Source organism: Anticarsia gemmatalis, chromosome 28, assembly GCF_050436995.1.
Source record: "Anticarsia gemmatalis isolate Benzon Research Colony breed Stoneville strain chromosome 28, ilAntGemm2 primary, whole genome shotgun sequence".
Taxonomy (NCBI): domain Eukaryota; kingdom Metazoa; phylum Arthropoda; class Insecta; order Lepidoptera; family Erebidae; genus Anticarsia; species Anticarsia gemmatalis.
The window spans coordinates 1,010,467-1,032,132 of record NC_134772.1 but is presented as its reverse complement, the minus strand read 5'-3'; the positions used below and the strand labels follow the sequence as shown (position 1 = coordinate 1,032,132).

General features: G+C 36.7%; 2 protein-coding genes across 4 annotated transcripts in view; one reads left to right on the top strand and one right to left on the bottom strand.

Moving 5' to 3' along the window:
• Positions 1-555: 555 nt before the first annotated feature.
• The window catches only part of LOC142984769 (dynein axonemal intermediate chain 7-like), a 38,681-nt gene continuing 17,570 nt past the window's right edge, over positions 556-21,666 (bottom strand). For both annotated transcript variants that reach the window (XM_076132558.1, XM_076132559.1), the window contains 8 exons: positions 5,497-5,653; positions 4,668-4,810; positions 3,785-3,860; positions 2,870-3,023; positions 2,173-2,321; positions 1,652-1,721; positions 1,353-1,454; positions 556-728 (listed from right to left, as the gene is read on the bottom strand). In XM_076132558.1, the coding sequence (XP_075988673.1) occupies positions 591-728; positions 1,353-1,454; positions 1,652-1,721; positions 2,173-2,321; positions 2,870-3,023; positions 3,785-3,860; positions 4,668-4,810; positions 5,497-5,653 (989 nt within the window). In that variant the 3' untranslated portion in view covers positions 556-590. The remainder of the gene's footprint in view (positions 729-1,352; positions 1,455-1,651; positions 1,722-2,172; positions 2,322-2,869; positions 3,024-3,784; positions 3,861-4,667; positions 4,811-5,496; positions 5,654-21,666) is intronic.
• On the top strand, positions 7,451-21,338 carry LOC142984912 (uncharacterized). 2 transcript variants are annotated; one of them, XM_076132794.1, is made up of 8 exons: positions 7,451-7,693; positions 14,550-14,725; positions 15,942-16,084; positions 16,591-16,765; positions 17,224-18,543; positions 19,084-19,214; positions 19,776-19,903; positions 20,490-21,338. In XM_076132794.1, exons 1-8 carry the CDS (start codon positions 7,668-7,670, stop codon positions 20,701-20,703), a joined length of 2,313 nt encoding a protein of 770 aa, XP_075988909.1. In that variant the 5' UTR covers positions 7,451-7,667; the 3' UTR covers positions 20,704-21,338. The 2 variants fall into 2 exon arrangements, with proteins under 2 accessions (XP_075988909.1, XP_075988908.1); XM_076132793.1 differs by having other exon boundaries at positions 19,081-19,214; positions 20,490-21,336.

The window sequence follows — 21,666 nt, the reverse complement described above, 5'->3', positions numbered from 1 at the left end:
TACGTGTTTTATTTACCTTAATACGAAAATGTTGAAAAATACACAGGGGTGACCAAAAACCCCATATTTACCAATTGAAGAAAATTTGGGGTTGCTAAAAGACCCTATATCCGCTCAAACCGAGTATTTAGTTCATACAAAGTAAGTAAAAAAGTTAAATGCTGAATCTATGACAACCTGTGTCACAGTAAAGACAGGGTGATCACATCACGTTGGCCAAATACAGGTTGGGGAAAGTCCCCATGCACTCAAGAAATGTATTAAATAACTTTTAAGCATGCAAGGTAATAACGTATCGTTATTATGTTTCCCTTCACCGTTATAACAAGTGATAATAAAATTATTTCTAATACGTACCAAAAAGTCATCGAGTTCGAACTGTCGACCACTTGCACAGTAGGTCCTAACTTATATCAAAACATACCCATCTTGATATAATTGTGTTATATTAAGCTTCCTGTGGCAAGACGAAAGGTGTCTTCTCATTTTTAACTTACAATACATCGCTGCGTCGGGGTAAGTTTTACATTGTCAAAAAACATAAAATTCTGTTGATAAACTTGTATATTATTATGTAAATACTACAAATATTAAGAGAAACTGGACAATTTCAATTCTTGTAGCATTTCGAAGACAGTCTCGACCAGTCGGTACTGCATATTGAAGGTCATGCGGCGCGCGTCCACTGAGCCATATGACATGTTTAGTGTGAACAGATCTGGGAAAAACTGGAAAAAAGGTGTTTAAGAATTGCGTAGTTAATGTATAGATAGGGGAGATGTGGACCCTTGAAATATTTATGCTAACTCCGATTTAAAAGTAGTATGTATAATTAGTTTTAAGATAAAATATTGTATGCCTTGAATAGGCTGATTGATACAAGAACGTATTATGTATTATAACACCTGTACCTATACTCAGTCAATGCAATAAAGATTTAAGTACTTACTTATTTACTTATGGTAGGTACCTACATGCAAGAAGTTGCGATTAGCTATAATTAATTATTAAATTGTATAGTAAATTAGTCGACGCCTCCCAAAGTTAGTCAAACTTCTCTGAAGTTAGTTGGCCCCTAATTATAACAAATAGGTACCTAGCATCTAAGCAACATTTATTGCCAAAAGGCCGTAAGAGCGATTACTGAAAAGAATCCTTCAGAAAAGTATCCTTCAGAAAATCAGTTGAACATAGATGAAATTGGAGTCACAGACTTATGCTTTGAAAAGCAGTAAAAGTCGTCAGTCCGTGAGCTTTCACCAGTCCTGCAGATGTAGCTACCTATAACCCTGATAGAGTGAAGAGGCTTCTTTGGACGATGGTGGTGGGCTAACTAGAAAATGAATACTTACTGGCAGTCCAGCCATAGGTTCATGACTGATTTCCGTAGTCATTTCGTTACATTTCAATATGGTAGCTCGTTGTGGAGTCACGTAAAGAAGTGACAATTTAGCCTGGAAACATAACAAAATGAGTTACTTATTTATTTATTTATTATACTTTTACAATTTACCTTAAACTATTAACAGTTTAATACTCGCCAAACTTACTAGTTTAACGGCGAGAATGCGCTCTTACTGACTACTTATATAAATATAAGTACTTATAGAAATAGGCAATAATATGTATGTTGTGTTTATTAAAAACTTACTTCTCTTTTCTTATCAACCGCTTCACGAAGCTGCATGATCATAATACGCGTGCCTGTACCAGCGTTCCACCTGAAAAATTCAGTAGGTATCTAGCCGATTCCGATTCAAAAAATAACCGTAACAACCGTATCTTTTGGGTTCATTTCAGAGATGGCCGAGAGTAACTTTGCAAGTACAAGCGAAAGTACTTAGAGTCGTATTTTGCACCAATACTTTGTGCTTTATGTTGGAATTGTATCTACGTGGTTTTAGTGCCATCTCTTAGGTTAGTACTAGGGTATGTATAGCTGCACATACTTTATATGGCACGCGCGCCACGCCCACATGCCCCTTCCTCTTGTGTTAGTTATTCCGTGGTAGTAACGGACTCAAAGGTTAAGGCTTATGGCCGTTGCACATTTATAAGAATAAGAATTCGGAAGTTTAAATTTACTGGACACGCAACAAGGCACAGTTTTGCTATCTCCAATGTCATTTCCACCCCCCTCCCTCCCCCTTTAATCAGCTATCTATTCCATACCTGCTCCACTGAAAGTTATAAGCCCTAGACAGGAAGGCCATGGCGTGATAGTTGTGTCTCTCCATCGCCCACTCTTTGGGACTGGAGCCTTCCACGTGATTGTGCGCGTCGAACTCCGGGAAGAAGTCGCAGCCGGCTTCACGCATTAACTGGAAACAGGACATAATTATCATGAAAGACCATGTTCAGAAAGTATTTACAGCTAGCGGTCCTGTACGAAGTATATTAATTTTATTATGAATTTGAATAAAACAAAAAGAAATTCTTTCTCTATTACTAAAATTAATTGCCCCTGCGTTCTTTACTTTTCAAGGTTTAGTTTAACTCCTAAAAATCAGATAAGTAGATACGACCCTACATGTTTAATTAAAGATCATTTAACTACCAGTTATGTCAAGCTTAATTTTTTAGCCTGTTATTCCATTTTGATAGGCCGCCATTGATATTTTGGCCGCCATAGCCGTATACAGCGACCAATTACCAGCTAGCGATTTACCAGCTAGGAAGACAATCTTTTGCCATTCGCAAGTCACGTATTTAAAATCCAATTGACATTACACATTGCTTAGGATTGTGTGGTTTTAATAATTAATTTAAAATCAACACACTAATTAAGACACTTATGGTAGTTGCAAATTTTTGATTTCTAAGTGAAACTTAATATGACAATGTAGTAACTACATAAGGTACTACGTACTTGAACCATCCTCTTGACAGTGCAAGGTTTATTGAAGTACTGCTTCAGCGCCGGCGTGGTGGCGTTCGCGATGAACTTCAGCCGCACCTGGTTGCTCAAACACAACCAGGTTACTGTCACGCAAACCCCTGTCACTGTAATCAACACGCCTTTCCTGAAAGAACACCATGAAAATTTCATCATAGTATGAGGTAGTTACAGCCGCAATACAACACACAACAGCCGCACGGATCGATCTCTAAGCTTGCCGATGTTATTCTGTGGATGGGTGACCTTAGACCATCTCATACATATCTTCCGCGTTTAGGAAGGCAAGTGGTAGTATTTTCCTTGTAGATTTGATGAAGAAGAGTTTTCCTGAGAGAAAACCTCTCATGGTAGAATTTTCCTCAGAATATACGCCTCATGGTAGAATTTTCCTGAGAGAAAGCGTCTCATGGTAGAATTATCCTGAGAGAAAGCGTCTCATGGTAGAATTTTCCTGAGAGAAAGCGTCTCATGGTAGAATTTTCCTGAGAGAAAGCGTCTCATGGTAGAATTTTCCCGAGAGAAAGCGTCTCATGGTAGAATTATCCTGAGAGAAAGCGTCTCATGGTAGAATTTTCCTCGTGGAATCAATGAAGAAGACGTCTCATGGTAGACTTATCCATACTAATATTATAGAATTGTAGAGTTTGTTTGTTTAATCGCGCTAAACTCAGGAGCTATTTATTTGTGCGTATTGAATAATTGCTTTACTTTTGGATAGCTCATTTATTGAGGAAGGCTATATATCATCACGCTACGACCAATAGTACCAGAGTACCAGTGAAAAATGTTACAAAAACGGGGAAAATTTTGACGTATTCTCTCTTATGTGACGCAAGCGAAGTTGCGCGGGTCAGCTAATTTGTAATAATTTGAATTTGTACTTACGAATCAGGGTCTGGTTTGATATCCCATCCTTGGTATGGCATGTTGCTGTACTTCTGAGCTGCTATACCAATAGGCCCTGTACCACAATAATAAATAAATAAATAATATAAACACACGGTCATCTGACTCCAAACTAAGCAGAGCTTGTACTACGGTAACCAGACAACTGATAAACTTACTTATATAGTTCTAAATACATACTTATATAGATAAATTAACAAGGCTCAGAACAAATACTCGTGCTCATCACACAAAGATTTGTCCCGGGTGGGATACGAACCCACCACACGCACACTGCGGTTGTTGCGGCGAGGTGACCGCTACCACTGCGACAAACGTGCAGTTAACAGCCGACTGGTTTAAGTTGGCACCTCCCACTCAGGTGGTCCCAGGTTCAAACCGATGTTTTCCTTCACCGTTGGAACATGTGATAATTATTTCTAACTAGCTGACCCGCGCAACTTCGCTTGCGTCAGAGAATGAGTCATCATTTTCCCCGTTTTTGTAACATTTTTTTACTGGTACTCTGCTCCTCTTGGTCGCAACGTGATGATATATGGCCTATAGCCTTTCCCGATAAATGGTCTATCTAACACTGAAAGGATTTTTCAAATCGGACCAGTAGTTCCTGAGATTAGCGAGTTCAAACAAACAAACTCTTAAGCTTTATAATATTAGTAGGTATAGATACACACATAACTTCGAAAAGTCATTGGTGCCTCGGGCAAGAACCTGCAACCACTTGCATGAGAGGTACCAACTTATACCACTCGGCTATCATTGCTCAAAATTGATTGCCATTATAGTTTCAAGTATTACAACTTACTTAAAACTATCAAGTCAAGCAACTCAACCTAAGGTATAGAATAAGATGGGTACTCACACAAGACTCCAGTTCTGAACTGTATAGTGAGTTTATCTTCATTGTACTTGAGGTCGTTGACGTAGTTGCTGGTCCAGAGTCTGCGTGCTTCCTGCCATTGACAGACCACGGGAGGTTCTGTCCACATCACGTCTAGAGGAAGACTGCAATTATGAAAACAATAAATTATGATGGTGAATGCAGCCATTAGAAATTAAAAATGTATACAATTACAGTTCTCTTCTCTTGCAGGTAAGCTTTGAATAAAAAAGTAGAAGCCAAAAGGTCAAAATTAGTTGAGATTGGAGATTTTTTTATAAGTACATTTACTACGTCCGTACCTATAGGCAAATGTAGTTACAGTTCTCTGGTCTCTGTCTATCCCTACGGGGAGAGGGCGCAATTTTATGTACGCATGTAGTAGTTTTCCTAATAATGAAACGTCATTAGCAGTTTCGAAACATAGGACAGTAGATACTATGACGGATTTCTTCTTTTTCACCCTTTAGACGCATGGTAGACTAGGCTACACAAATAAACATTGAGGTTCGTACACGCAACTGGATTTGTAGTGCGGTAGTCGCTTAAAGGTGAAACTCGCTGAGTATCGAAAATGTATGTAGTCTTGTGTACAAAGTACGGCCTCAGTGTTTTAGTCACCATGTCCCCACTGCTAAGCAAACACCTCGCCCTTTTCCCTCGATTCTCGATGCATTTGCCAATCTATAAGAACGTCATAGAACGACGGGTAAACAAAAACAAATTTTCAATCGCGTTCAAAACCCTTCACATTACAATAGTATGTGTACTAGCCGCGAGAGTTAAAAATCGTTAATAACATAGAACTTACTCAATAAAAACCTGTGCCAGTTTCTGGTACTGCGCCTCCACTTTCTTGATCTCCTGTTCAATTTCCTCAGGAGTGCGCGTGACTCCCGGCGCAGGGGGGGCCGGGGCTCGGTACTGGACTTGGTATTTCATTGGCTGCAGGGTTTTTGGCAGCATAACTGGAAAAAGGACATTAACGTCATGGTATTGGTGGTATTGAAAGAAAGAAAAAATCAAAATCAAATCATTTATTCATTTAGGTCGAATATTGACAGTTATGATAGTCGTTACAATTACTGAATCTACCACTAGCTCGGAAAGGGGGTAGAGCCTTATGAGAAGAGCTAGCAAGAAACTCACGGCCACTCTTTTCAATCGCCAAAAGTTTTACAATGTGGTTGATACAAATATACAGTAATTGATCATGCGAGGAGCTGCCCACAATCAGCGATATAGACTAAAGGTCAATTAAGGAAAATGAATATAGCTAGGTTATTTATTAGTCTCTGATCATACCGTATGTTGGGAGCACCTACTGGCATGTGATAATAAGAATATGGGTCTCACGGCTGTACCAAATAGGTACCCAGATACTCCATACTGTTGGTCTTTCCTTATTTATATTAGAACAAGCTTTTGCCCGCGACTTTGTCCGGCTTGTGACTTAGGACAGAATTTTGATGCAAATTTTTTTATCCCCTATTTTGTCCTCTTATGGGTAGAATTGATCAAAATCCTTTTTTAGCAGACGCCTACGTCATAACATCTACCTGCATGTCAAATTTCAGCTCGATCCGTCCAGTGGTTTGTGCTGTGCGTTGATAGATCACTATTTCAGTCACCTTTGAGTTATATATAATATATTTAGATGACAGATAAATAACTTTTGAATCAGATACAAAAAAGCTTTCCCTAAGCAGAATTATTTCCATAAATTTTATTAACATAATATTATTATAGATTTATCAAATGTCATTATCAATGACTAAAATACACTTAAAACGCACTAAATTTATATTTATTATTGTGACAAAGAATTATTGCGACATAATAAAAAATACGTCATTAATTTATAGTCCGTTTCCGAAAGATTTTTCTACGTCACTAGCATAGCTGGGTTAATTTAAACCTTATCGGTGCTGAAATAAGGATAAATTTTGATATACAATATGCCTGTCACTAGCAAAGGAAAAGGCCTATACTGATTTGATATTTTTTATACTCGGATAATTATAAAAGAAGCAAAAGTTTGTAATTCACATAAATATATTATGTACACAGATCATATCGGTGATGTCTTGCAAAAAAGGTCACTGTTTTTCATCACTTAGTAACCTTTTACAAGCTTGCTTTCAAGGCGAAAATACTGAATCGATTTTAATGTAATTTTATTTAAGTTACATGGATTTTAATTAAATTGAAGATGGGTTTATTTGAATACCTGGTCTCAAAACTAGTGCTTTATTTTATTTAAAAAGTCATTTTTTACCTGTTAAAATTGGGGATGATTACTTTACATGCATGTTTCTGCGCGGAAAAGTTAGTTTTTTACATATCTATAGATACTAATATTATAAAGTTGAAGAGTTAGTTTGTTTGAATGGGCTTATCTCAGGAACTGCTGGTTCAAATTGAAAAAATCTTTTGTTTTGAATAGACCATTTATCGAGGAAGGCTTTAGGCTATATAACATCACGCTACGGCCATTAGGAGCGGAGTTGCAACGAAAAACAAAATCGGTGAAAATTATGAACCATTCTCTCTTATGTGACGCAAACGAATTTGCGCGGGTCAGCTAGTGAAAATATAAAAAAATACCCTTAAAAGAGGTAACCTTAAATAGAAAAGTTAGTTTTAAATCTAGCCTATGTACTCAGGCCCTATGTACAAAAGATCTACGTATTAACATTCGATCAAATATATAATGGCCACAATAGATTAGATAACAGTTATCTATCGATACATTTAGTCTTCGATACTGTACAAAACGTGTAACACCTTAAACCAATATAATACATAAAAAATACACAAATACACAGTTTTTTTTGTGTTTTTCGTGTACTTTTTAACCTTTCGTGTATCGCGGTACACGGAATTCTGTGTTTTCGAGCATGTTTGTGTGTTTTGTGATGTGTGTGTGATCAAAAATTGATTGTGAAATATGATTTGGATTGAATACTCTTGGGCGAACAGATGAAAATGATACTTCGTTTACTATTGTAAGTATATAATACAATTATTAGTTATATATATACAATTTACCTATATATGTAAGTGTGTATTTAGAAGTATAAAATTATGTATTTTGAAGTATATAAGTATATTTATCAGTTTTTTGGTTACCATAGTACGAGCTCTGCTTAGTTTGGAATTAAATGACCGTGTGTGAGTTGTTCAATGATATTTATTTTTAACATAAAATCCGTCTTCCCATAATGGTAGGCAAAGACTAAAGAACGCCACACAAACTTCCCTTGCTTCATTCACATACATACATGTTGTCATACAGGACCGTCGGTTACGAGTAGCACCTGACCTTTTTGCAATACATCACTGATATAATCTGTGTATGTCTTTCTAGTTTATACTTATATATGCTTGTCTAAAATGGTAAAGGAAAAGTTTGTAAAAAATAAACACGTTTTTTAGTATTGATAACATATTTTAAAGATATTTCGCGGGTTAAAATACTTTGTAGACTAAAAAACAGCTCTAATATAGTCTATTTTCATTGTAAAAGACCTTTGCCCAGCAGTGGGACAATGAATATCACTATTTTTGATCAATAAAACGTGCATATAATTGACATATTACACTTACGAGAAGTACTTTTATCTTGCATCTCTGTCTGACTCATAAATAAGAGTATGTTTTGTCTCAGTTTTCATGTAATTTAATGCTTCTTACATCGTTATTTAAAAGAGTGTTTTATCAATATAGATTTATAGACCATAAATAATATTATAGAGCAATAAATCTTTATTCTCAAACTAGTCAAATATGCTTTGTTTCATATTTTTTTTACAAGTATTAGAAATTTTCATAGTATTTTTTATCTGACACCTTTTCGGAAAACCTGTAGCGTCGTGAGAAGAAACGGCAAGAACAATACTTTGCGTATTCCTTAAGAACTGTTCTAAAAAACTCTCAGACAAGCAAGGTTCACGATGTTTTCCTTCACCGTTGGAACAAGTGATAATTATTTATAATACACACATACTATCGAACCAACTGAATCATGACCCATTTTGCCGATAATTCGCTCGACACCGTCAAAACAGTAAGAATTTCGTCTCTATCGTCAAAGTTGCACTTAGGACATTTTAAACATGCATACGACTGTGTTATGATGTATTACGACTACAGACAACTTTGACCTTTGTTATTACAGTACGTAGATACATTTTCGATAAATTACTCTTAATTTGAATCTAGAATGTAAATAGTCTAAACTCTTTTCACTGTGAAAAAAACCTATTTGTGTCAAATATCAAATAGCACGTCATTTAGAAATCTGTGAAACGATTAGGGTAACCACTATAGTCATTGCCCATCATACAGTGATTGCCAATGTTAAGGAATAATACGTTTATTTTAATTTCTAAAGTAACCAGTTTAAATTAATTGCGATATATGTCACTTTCAGAATATTGGTAGCATTTTAATTTATAGAACTCATGTCCGACGTTTGTGCGACTGGTGTGTAGTTCGAAAAGAAAAAGTAAGTTTGTTGCAATTTTTGTTAAGGATAATACATTTGAAATATTCGCTAGTATTTCTTGTTTTTAAGTGTCTTATAATGAATTAGTACAAAGTTATTGAAATAAACGACTGATGTTCTTTTAGAAAGAATATTTAAGTTGCGATATAATATAATAGAGTTTAAGTCAATGTTTTACTAAATAAAGATACTATTGACCAAAATTGTGTATCAATTCCTTAACCGGGTAATAACTATGCTGGTTACCCTATATTATTTTAATTTTTAAAGTAACATTATTTCCTATAAGGGCCGAATAAACCATGTCCCGAGTGGGTATCGAACCCACTCCTGACGCGTCGCAGTCGTAACATCAACCCACTACGCCACGGAGCCTGTTGAAAACGTAGCAAAGCATTATTGTATTGGCGCACAAAGATTTGTCGCAATAATGACAGATAACAAATTCATTACCAAGGAAACGTAGGTGCAAGCCAATTTCGACCTACGCGTATATAGACGTGTTTTAGAAAATGAGCACATGGTGGGTCATGATTCAGTTTGTTCGATAGTACATAACTACGAAAAGTCATTGGTGTGTGCCTTGGGTTCGAACTTGCAACCACTTGCGTGGGAAGTTTATGGTATTTTAGACAAACAAAACGAAAAATCTATACTAATATTATAAAACTGAAGAGTTTGTTTGTTTGTTTGTTTCTTTGTTTGTTTGTTTGAACGCGCTAATCTCAGGAACTAATGATCCGATTTGAAAAATTCTTTCAGTGTTAGATAGCCTATTTCTTGAGGAAGGCTATAGGCTATATATCATCACGCTACGACCAACAGGAGCGGAGCAGTAACGAAAAATGTAACAAAAACGGGGAAAATTATGACGCATTCTCTCTTATGTGACGCAAGCGAAGTTGCGCGGGTCAGCTAGTATATTATATACTTCGCTCCAAAAAGCACATGAAATGTTGATATCATCATGAAAATGATTTGTTTTCTTATAATTTCCACGTAAACATTGGTATCTTAAGCCTATGGATGTATTTATAATACTTTTATTATATTATTTATGATGTAGAAGTAATAACCAGGTTGCTATGTGCTACTTAATTTAGCTTATTTTGTTATCACTTATCATACTCGGTACAAATGCCACTTTTCTAGAAAAATTGTTGAAGATTTATCTTTGTTGCTCTTTCAAGCTAAAACTACTGAATATATTTTGATGAAATTCGGCACCTGAACTAGTTTATAACCAGCCTCCGTGGCGCAGTGGTTTAAGTCGCCACGCCGCTACCCTTGCGTCAGGAGGTCGTGGGTCCAATTACCACACGGAACAATAATTTGTATGATCCACAATAATCGTTTCGGGTCTGGTTGTATTTTGTGTCCGTTGTTTGTATGTTTGTAAAGTCTCTGCGTCACAAGAGCAATTCTTAGCGGGGGAGTTGTCTTCATAAAGATAAAAAAACTTTTTACCCAGGGAGATATTTTCAAACGGAGTCTTGGGCATAGACTAGCTTAGGTATATTAAATGTGAAAGTTTGCGATATAGATACATATTTGTTTCACTTTCATGCAAAATCTACTATATGGATATAAATGAAATTCGACATACAGATAGTTTAAAACCTGTATTAATGCATATAGTACTTTTAATCCAAGGAAATCTTTTTAATATGAAGTCACGGGCAAACGCCAGTTATCTGTATATTACAACGGAAACGGATATATTTGCAATATCTCTATGTATTCTTATCTATTACGCTTTCACGGCCAAACCACGCAACCGATTTTGATGCAATTTAGCATGAAGATAGTTTGACAATCTGTGTTCAAATATAGACTTATTTTAACGTTTTTAAACTCTCGCGATTTGTACACATAATATTATAATGCAACGGGTCTTAAACGTCTCACTGGTTGGTAAACGATCTGTGGGTTAAGCAACCGTTGACGCGGTCATTCTATAGATGGGTGACCGCATAATGGTATTTGAGCTGGGCGTGTCCGTGCTTCGGAGGGCACGTAAAAAGTCGGCCCCGGTTATTGTCAATTAAGATAACAGTCGTTAAGCCATGTCAAAGGCCTTCAGGCGGCTTGAACAACTTTGACACTAGGTTGACCACTAACCATACGATAAGTAGTAGTAACTAGTACTAACTAGTAATGATTTTAAACTCTCGCGATTTGTACACATAATATTACAATGCAACGGGTCTTAAACGCGATTGAAAATTAAAGGTTAGGATACCTTATTTGTTAACCTGACGTTTCGATCGAATTACATCGACCGTGGTCACGGGCTGACTGATGTGGCTGACAAATAAGGTATCCTACCATTTTCAATCGCGTTTAAGAACCGTTGCATTATAATATTATGTAGATCAATTTTAGATTTAATAACTAACCCTAAACTGCTGTAATAAGGGGTGAAAGTTTGTAAGCCGCAGAGCCGCGCGTTTTGGCTAGTGGTTTTTGATAAATACTATAATAGGGAAATAACTACTAGTCAAATCAACTTCTCTTTATGAAATGTCAAAAACACATTTTAGTATAGGAATACGAAATAGTGACGTCACAGTTTCGTATTTTCGTTGGTATCAAATGAGTACCTAACAAAATGTTTCGGTCTATGTAATTACAATTTCAACACTATTTACCAGCAAAATTACACTGCCTGGGTATTTTATATGAACCTTTTACGAATACAAGTTTAATAATTTTTCGTTAACTCAGTCAACTACCCAATTTATGCCCGGTTTCTGAGTACATTTAACGGTAGTTTATCTATTCAATAGCGTTTTTTATATGAGTTTAAACACTATTGAATATATAAACTACCGATAAATGTACCTCAGAAACCGGGGGTTAATCTTTTTAAAAACCACAGTCAATAATTACTGGTCAATTTTTTATCAAAAAACTGTCATTTCCTGTAGATATTAAGAACAAATTATAAATAATGATAATGATAACAAAGTTTAAGTCTGATAATAATCAATAGTTTCTTTGTTTATTTAGTTAATAAGAACAAAAACATGATTAGTAAGAATGATTAATTAAAATTTTTAGATAAATGATTATAAAATCCGGTTTTACCTTGTGACCACTTAAAAATGATAAAAATCAGCTGAATTTAAGTGATTATTTATTTGTTGTATGGTTATTGGTCAACCTAGTGTCAAATTTGTTCAAGCCGCCCGAAAGACTTTTGACATGGCTTAACGACTGTTATCTTAATTGACAACAACCGGCACCGACTTTTTACGTGCCCTCCGAAGCACGGAGACGCCCAGTTCAAATACCACTATGCGGTCACCCATCTATAGAATGACCGCGCTAAGGTTTGCTTAACCCACAGATCGTTTACCGACCGGTGAGCGCGACTGGCTATGGACAAGAAGAATGAATGTGACAATGTGTAGTGAGCGAGAGACTCCGATATAATGACATGACTTAGTTCGCACGTTTGAAATGGCCCGAGTATAACTGCTCATAGAGAAAAAAGACAATTCTACATACATATACATACTAATGTTATAAATGCGAAAGTAACTCTGTCTGTCTGTCTGTCTGCCTGTCTGTCTGCTGCTCAATCACGCCTAAACTACTAAACCAATTTGCATGAAATTTGGTATGGAAATACTTCGATACCCGAGAAAGGACATAGGCTATATATCATCACGCTACGACCCAAAGGAGCAGAGTACCAGTAAAAATGTTACAAAAACGGGGAAAAATTTCACCTGTTCTCTCTTTTTGGACGCAAGCGAAGTTGCGCGGGTCAGCTAGTAATATTATAAATGCGAAAGTAACTCTGTCTGTCCGTCTGTCTGCTACTCAATCACGCCTAAACTTTTTGATACCCGAGAAAGGACATAGGGTACTTTTTACCCGGGAAAATGACGAATTTCCGTAGGAAAATTCAGGTGGCTGACGAAGTCGCGGGTAAAAGCTATATGTATATAAGGAAACATCGCGAATAAAACGCGATATTTTGTCAAATATTACGTTTTATCACGGCTATCAATAATGTTGGTATCTGTAGAGATTACCGTGACCGTTTATCAGCCGTGCGCGGATCATCTTTACTCTGATTATGTTATATATCTGTCTCGTTTTACAGGTGGGAGTTTATATAACTGTTTCATTATGGACTAGCTGACCCGCGCAACTTCGCTTGCGTCACATAAGAGAGAATGGGTCAAAATTTTCCCCGTTTTTGTAACATTTTTCACTGGTACTCTGTTCCTATTGGTAGTAGATGTGATGACGTGATGATATATAGCCTATAGCCTTCCTAAATAAATGGGCTATCTAACACCGAAAGAATTTTTCAAATCGGACCAGTAGTTCCTGAGATTAGCGCGTTCAAACAAACAAACAAACAAACAAACAAACAAACAAACAAACAATCAAACAAACAAACTCTTCAGCTTTATAATATTAGTATAGAAGTATAGATTAGTATAGTATTAGTATAGATTTACATGTCTTCGTTAAAAATTAATTGTGTTATCATGCTTGTTTTGATATCCTATGAGGTCTTAGAGCTTAAAGTTGCGACGCCAATAAGGCCAGTTATCCCATACTTTCGGTTCGACAATATTTATCGAAAAACAAAACCGACTCGACTCATTTTTTCGGCTTGTACCTATCGAGTTGATCTACACATATTTGATTTTGTCGGCTAAACCGATGAATACATTTTTTTATTAAATAACGGCGACCGTAATGCGATTCAACTAAATTATTCACACTCGGTACCATCATCTCTTAGCGAGCGTTTTAAGTTAAAAAATTCTTTAAAAAAATAGTAAAAGACAGACTTTCTGTCTATATCTGATGTTCTCACAGCCAAATCAGTCACACGATTTTTAAAATTGTTAGTAAACATTAATTAACGATACGGGCCATCAAACATGAACTCCTTTTTTCAAAAACTAGGTCAGATTGTCAAAAATAGGGGATGTTTGTTTGTCGTTTGGTTAGTGGTCAACCTAGTGTCAAAGTTGTTCAAGCCGCCCAAGAGGCCTTTGGCGTGGTTTAACAACTGTTATCTTAGTAGACAACAACCGGGACCGACTTTTAACGTGCCTTCCGAAGCACGGAGACGCCCAGTTCAAATACCACTATGCGGTCACCCATCTACGGAATGACCGCGCCAATTGTTGCTTAACCTACAGATCGTTTACCGACCGGTGAGCGCAACTGGCTATGGGCGCCTCAAAATAGGGGATGATATTTCGTTCAAAAAACATCAAAATTTTGCAACTTTTTTTTCGATAACTTGTCTCAGAATTACAAAATACGGGTGAAATTTTGGTCAAAAATATACTAATGTCTAATTCTTTTCCTTCCAGACTATATTGCTACCTACCATGGACCAACCCAGTGCGCATCAACCAGAAGGTGGACATGTCCAGACTGTCCGGCACTCCACTGAGGAACGGCCAGCCAGACGGAGACTGTCTCACTGGGTATATGACGGACGTTCAGTCTTGGGTCGACGCTAACGGCGCACTGAACATGCGCTTTAGTAAGTATTAATTGTATATATAATCTATACTAATATTATAAAGCTGAAGAGTTTGTTTGTTTGTTTGTTTGTTTGTTTGTTTGTTTGTTTGAACGCGCTAATCTTGGGAACTACTGGTCCGATTTGAAAAATTCTTTCAGTGTTAGATAGCCCATTTATCGAGGAAGGCTATAGGCTATATATCATCACGCTACGACCAATAGAAGCAGAGTACCAGTGAAAAATGTTACAAAAACGGGGAAAATTATGATTCTCTATTGTGACGCAAGCGAAATTGCGCGGGTCAGCTAGTATATAATAAATATTATAAAACTGAAGAGTTTGTTTGTTTATTTGAACGCGCTAATCTCAGGAACTACTAATCCGATTTGAAAAATTCTTTCAGTGTTAGATAGCTTGTTTATTGAGGAAGGCTATAAGCTATATATCATCACGCTACGACCAATAGGAGCGGAGTAGCAGTAAAAAAGGCTACAAAAACGGAAAAACTTCGACCCATTCTCTTATGTGACGCAAGCGAAGTTGCGCGGGTCAGCTAGTATACAATATGACCGGCAGGGGTAGGCAGAATGTGACTTGGTATGAACACATCATATTGTAATACATGACCGCCGATTACAAGTACTACGCACCTGACCATTTTTCAAGACATCGTCGATGCGATCTATGTATGTCTTTCTAGAGCGCAAAATATACTCTTGTCTTTAAAAAATCTAAATAGTTAATCATCTATCCCTGAGGCGCCCATAGTCAGTTGCGCTCACCGGTCTGACAACGATCTGTGGGTTAAGCAAACCTTGGCGCGGTCATTCTATAGATGGGTGACCGCATAGTGGCATTTGAGCTGGGTAGTCTCCGTGCTTCGGAGGGCACGTAAAAAGTCGGTCCCGGTTGTTGTCTACTAAGATAACAGTCGTTAAGCCACGTTAAGACACTCCTATTATTGGTGCACTCAGAATCAACTACCCAGCCCCTTAACTACGGGTGTCTGTGCTTCGGACGGCACTTTAAAGTCGCTCCCGGTTACTGTCTACTAATATAACCGTCGTAAAGTCATGTCGAAGGCCTTGAACAACTTTGACACTAGGTTGACCACTAACCATACGATAAGAAGAAAAAGATCTATCCCTCCCTTTTTTTTCAGAATTCCGAGATAAGAAACATACAAAATATTTCATTACTAACAATCTAATCAAGAAATTTTTCTTCTTTCCAGCGGAGCCCAACTCCTCAATAGACATGTCGAACATGTCCAACCCGGTGCCCATGCTGCAGCATCAGATGGAGATCATGAGATCTTCGCGAAGATACGTCAGGTTCCTCAGCCTCGCCAGTTGTAACCTCACCAGGGTTCCATTGGTAAGTCTTCTTCTTATCGTATGGTTAGTGGTCAACCTAGTGTCAAAGTTGTTCAAGGCCTTCGACATGACTTTACGACGGTTATATTAGTAGACAGTAACCGGGAGCGACTTTAAAGTGCCGTCCGAAGCACAGACACCCGTAGTTAAGGGGCTGGGTAGTTGATTCTGAGTGCACCAATAATAGGAGTGTCTGGCCAAGTGCGGGTTAGGGACTTTGCATACATTCAAGAACTGTTCTAAAGGACTCTCAGGCATGCGAGGTTGCATCATGATGTTTTCCTTCACCGTTGGGACAAGTGATAATTATTTCTAATACACACACATAACTAGCAAAAGTCATTAGCCTGGATCTAAAAGAAAAGAGACCTAGATCTTGTCTCGCGAGGTGCTCGCTCAATCAGTAGCGGCTATTGGTGTGTTGCCTCGGGTTGGAACCTGCGACCACTTGCGTTGAAAAATCATTTTTGTTATTCATGCTGATTTTTGTCATTTGCCAACTTCCAGGTGTTTCAGTTCCAAGACTACAAAGGCCGCTACCTATCAGACACGGTGGAGTACATGACCTTCTATGGCAACACTTTCATCAGCATCAGCTCCCCGGGGCAGGAGTACGACGTGACTCTAAACGCCACAGGGGCTGCTGAAACTACCGTCGCCGCTAACTTGTTGAGTCAACAACGTGAGTGTTATTATATATACAATATACATCCATACATAGTACATACATATGTACATACATACATACAATTTTTGAACCCACTACCGTCACACTGTAGGGCAAGGGTTTCCTTCCCAAACGAGGGAGGGGTTAGGCCTTGAGTCAACCACACTGGCCACGGGCGGGTCGGGGACATATGTACATACATAAAATCTAGCTTTTTTCCGCTTAGGGGTAGGCAAAGACCAAAGAACGCCACTTACTACGATCCCTACAAACTTCGCTTGCCTCATTCAATTTCATTCCCTTCTTAGGGGTGGAATTTTAATGAAATGTAGCCGTATGATTCAAAATTTTGGCGGTTCCCATCCTCGGCATGAAGGAAAAAAAACATTCGTCTATTGATCACTAACAAGACACAAGAAGTATTTTTATATACAGGCGTATAAAATATTCACGTCAGTACTTTTTCTTTACAGAAGCAACTCTAGTCTGGTCATCAAGTCTTCAAGCCAGTGTCTTCCCAGTCTTAAAAGAATTAGACCTTCGAGCTTGCTCCATCCAGGTTTTGAACCCAAACCTGTTCAGTGGGATGAGGAACTTAGAAGCACTATACATAGGAGAAAACGCTATCTACCATATAGATGCCGATGCCTTCACCGGTCTAGACAATTTGATACATTTAGACCTAAGCTGGAATCACCCAAACGATGAAGTTGGAAACCCAAAAAATCTAGTTTCAGATTCATTTTATATATTTTCCAATTTGACTAATTTAGTATCTTTAGACCTATCACATACAAGATTAACTCCTAGAAATTTCGGCATGATTAGAGGCTTAGGAAAGAGACTTAAAAGTCTGTCTTTATGTGGGACTGGACTTATGAATATTGGGGACGATATTTTCGAAAATACGTCTTTGGAAATCTTGGATATATCAAGGAATAACGGCATTTTGGGAGCCCAAAGTTCTCTAAAAGGGATTGAGAACACTTTAGTCGTACTAAACGCGAGAGAAACAGGTCTTCAAACAATGGAAATGTTGAAAGATTTCAAGAAATTAGAAGTTTTACAGCTATCTAATAACGAAATCACTGGATTAAGAAGTGAATTGGCTAAAACATTGAAAAGCTTACAAGTCTTAGATTTGAATAAAAACAGAATGACAAGTTGGTTCAACAATACATTTTCCTTAATGCCGAAATTACGATTTCTAGCTTTAAAAGATAACAATATAAACCTAATCACTGAACCAATGATTGAAGACTTAAGCGAAATAGACTATTTAGCACTATCAGGCAATTTCGTCGTCTGCAACTGCCACGCGAAAGACCTTTACAAAATGGCCGCCTATAATGAAGAGAAATTCAAAGATACGAAGCTAAAACCGGCTTCAAAAACGCTCTACAACACAGGATTTGATGTTTACAATAAAGTTATAAGTATTAGAAATACAGTTAAATATGATTGTGGTAACGAATCTTGTGAAACGACGAATATAACTGGACAATTTCGTTTGGTAGACTACTGGCATGGAGGCTATACTTGTTTGAAAGTACCTGAGAGTAAATCTATGTTGTTTTCTGATGTAGTAGCCTGTAATGTTGAAGCTCGGGACAAGTTAGACTATGATGAGTTGAAAGGAGGAAGGTATTTGCTGCTTGTGTTGATAATAATACCTTGTGTTTTGTTGCCAATGTTGTTCATTTTCGTGTTTAGAAGAAATTTGAGATATTGTTTGATTACGATGAGAAATTCTGCGACCTTGAGCTTGATTAATAAGAATGAGGGTGTTGATGGTGAGTTGTTTTAAATTGCTTTTTTTTGTACTATAGTAACTATAGTGTTTTTTTGTGTTAGTCAACGTGAGTTTTTCAATGCACTTATTAATTAATTAATTATAATTTATACCCAACAAAGTCCTTATTATTACGTTTAAAATAAATTATTATTAATCCGTTTCGTGGCATTTTATGTGATAATGTGATTGTGCAATTTACCCTATTGAAGAGCTCCTGTTTTGGAAACGTCTCCAAAGCTAAGGAAGTTATTGGAATATAACCTGTTATTTATTTATTTATTATTGATCTATATATGTATTTATTTATTATGCCTCAAGGTAAAGAGTAACATGAATTAACAACTTTATCGTCGCACATCACAAAAGCCGCGCCTATTGCCATATACCAGGCACACTACCAAACTCCGACTTTTCATTTTAAATATAGCATTAGAAATTTTAAAAAATCCAATTCATTTTGGACCAACCCGGGTATCAAATCGCATACACTACCCCCTTTACCACAGAGGCAGTTGACATGCGCTATTGTTTTCAGAAGGCACTATCTTCAACTACGACGTGTTCGTATCCTACTGCAACGAGGATCGAGGGTGGGTGCTGGACCATCTGCTGCCGCACATGGAAGCTGAGTGCAGCATCAGTGCGTGTCTACATGAGAGGGATTTTCAAGTGAGTAGCTGTTCGATACTTTTTATTGTATACTATTTTATTTGTGTCTAACGAGATGGTTAAACTTCCCTTAGACACAAATCAAGTAGTATCAAGAGGAACTTTCAAGTGAGTAGACTTATTGATTTGTGTGTTAAGAGATGGCTAACGATGCTGATGATTTAAAGAAAGATTTCAAAAATGTTACTGGAAATAAAACCAAAAATCTTTCTTTATATCACTGTTTGCTCCATATATTGCCAATGTTGTTGTCAGGCAGGTGGCCAGTCGTAGAAAACAACCAAATATCTTTACAGCATGTTATTGAGATAGAAAGAAACAATAATGCAGATGAAATTAAATCATTTGTCGTATTGAAAATAACATCTAATCTTTTGTATGTCAGTTCCGGATTATCTTCGAAACCAATGGTCTGTTGTCTTTGGGACTTTCATTTAGCAAAAGTTGATGTTTTTATCAAGTAACACAACAAATATCTACTACAAAAAAGTAGTTTTACAACGTCTAATTCTAAAATAGTCCATAAACATCTTTCTGACATGATATATTTTAATTTTTCAGGTGGGCCTCTCAATCTTGGAGAACATAGTATCGTGCATGGATCGTTCAAGGTCAATCATGCTGATCATATCACAACGGTTCCTGCTCAGTCAGTGGTGTCAGTTTGAAATGCATCTGGCACAACACAGGTAAGTTCCACGTAATTAATTCTATCTCTTTCCTTTGAAAGCAATTAGTAAGGGACAGGTTGATGTGCATAATTGTCTCTCAAATCTTTGTTCCTGCAATAAGAGCCCTGCCTCAATAGGACGCCATGGCGGCGTCACTGGCTACGTATCCAAGCAGTTAATATTGAAATGTCACGTTGCCACACCGTCGCCACGTGTGTTAGGTGACATACATTTCAATATTAACTGCTTGGATACGTAGCCAGCGACGCCATGGCGTCCTAGTGAGGCAGGACTCTAAGGCATAAAAAAATTGATAATTTGGCGTAGATTTTATGATTATGACTTCAGTAGCTCTACTCTTTTAAAATAATATAAAAATAACGAAATAAACAATTGAAACTAATTTTGGTTTTATCCAGATACTATAAACGTAAGCAACATTACCTATGACAATAAAATATCTTATTAAGATTTCAAACCGCACTTGAATAGCGTGGTGGACTAAGCGCCATATTCTTGCTCATTCCCTGAGAAAACCCCAACCCAGCAGTAAATTAGTCATGAGTTTAATTAATTTTAAAAATCCCTCCTTCTTTCTTTTCAGACTCCTAGAAACTCGCCGAGAAGACCTAATCCTCGTTCTTTTAGAAGACATCCCACGTCGTCTTAGACCCACCACACTGCACTATCTAATGTTGACCAAAACGTACATAGTCTGGCCAAAGGTCAGCTCGGAGAGAAGCATCTTCTGGAGACGAATGAAGAAGAGTCTTATGTCGCAGAAGTCTAAATATACAGAGAATGTTTCCCTGGCTTAAGAATTTTTGGAAAAAAAGGTGTTTTGTAAAACTGTTACTGGTGCAATGAAAAATATGAGTGTTCTAAATTAAATATGTACAAAAATCGATAATATGATATAGCAAATATTTGATTAAATTCTGTCTCTAGTGAAAAAAGGTTACCTATAAGTCTGATTTTGTCGAAAATTAGTTAAGTATACTTACCAAAATGTTAAAAAAGTGCTCTATTGATTTGTTAAAACACATATAGTTTGTCTTTAAAAATGAAATAATTAGCAATGTACAAAAGGGTTCACTTACGCTGAAAATATCGCAAAAGTCGGATATAAGTAAACTCTAATTTCTTAACTCATTTTGGACAAAGTTTCAAATGCACTGCATTAAATGTCGAGAATATCGTGTTATCAAAATTTTTAATACGATATGCCAAAAATTTGAGTAAATTGCGTTTTATGGCTTAGAAATGCCATGACTTAAATATATCAAAAATGTATGTTATTTAATATATTAAAAATATGACGTCACAATTATCGTAAATATCACAATACAAATATCACACAAAAACACATTTTTATTTTAGCTTGAGGCAAAATTTAAATGTATTATAAAATTATAGGCATATAAAATATATAAATAATTAAAACATAAATAAATCTAGTTATGATAGTTAAGAAAAGCTTATGAAATCTTTGTATAAAAAATGTATTTAGTTAGTAAGCTTACGTGTAATTTTTTAGTTAAGTGCAATTAATATTAAGTTTAAAATACAGTTCCTAAATTTAAATTACTTTTATTTATTTCCTTTCAAGATTATTATCGTAAAAAGAATGGAGATATAGGTGACGGCCAACAAACATGAGTGGAAAATAAGGCTTTGTACCTACAACCTACTTTGCTATAATGAACTACAATTATAGGAGTAATTTGCCCCCATGATGTAAAAAGATCAGGTTGAATAACGCTAGAAAGTAAATATAACTC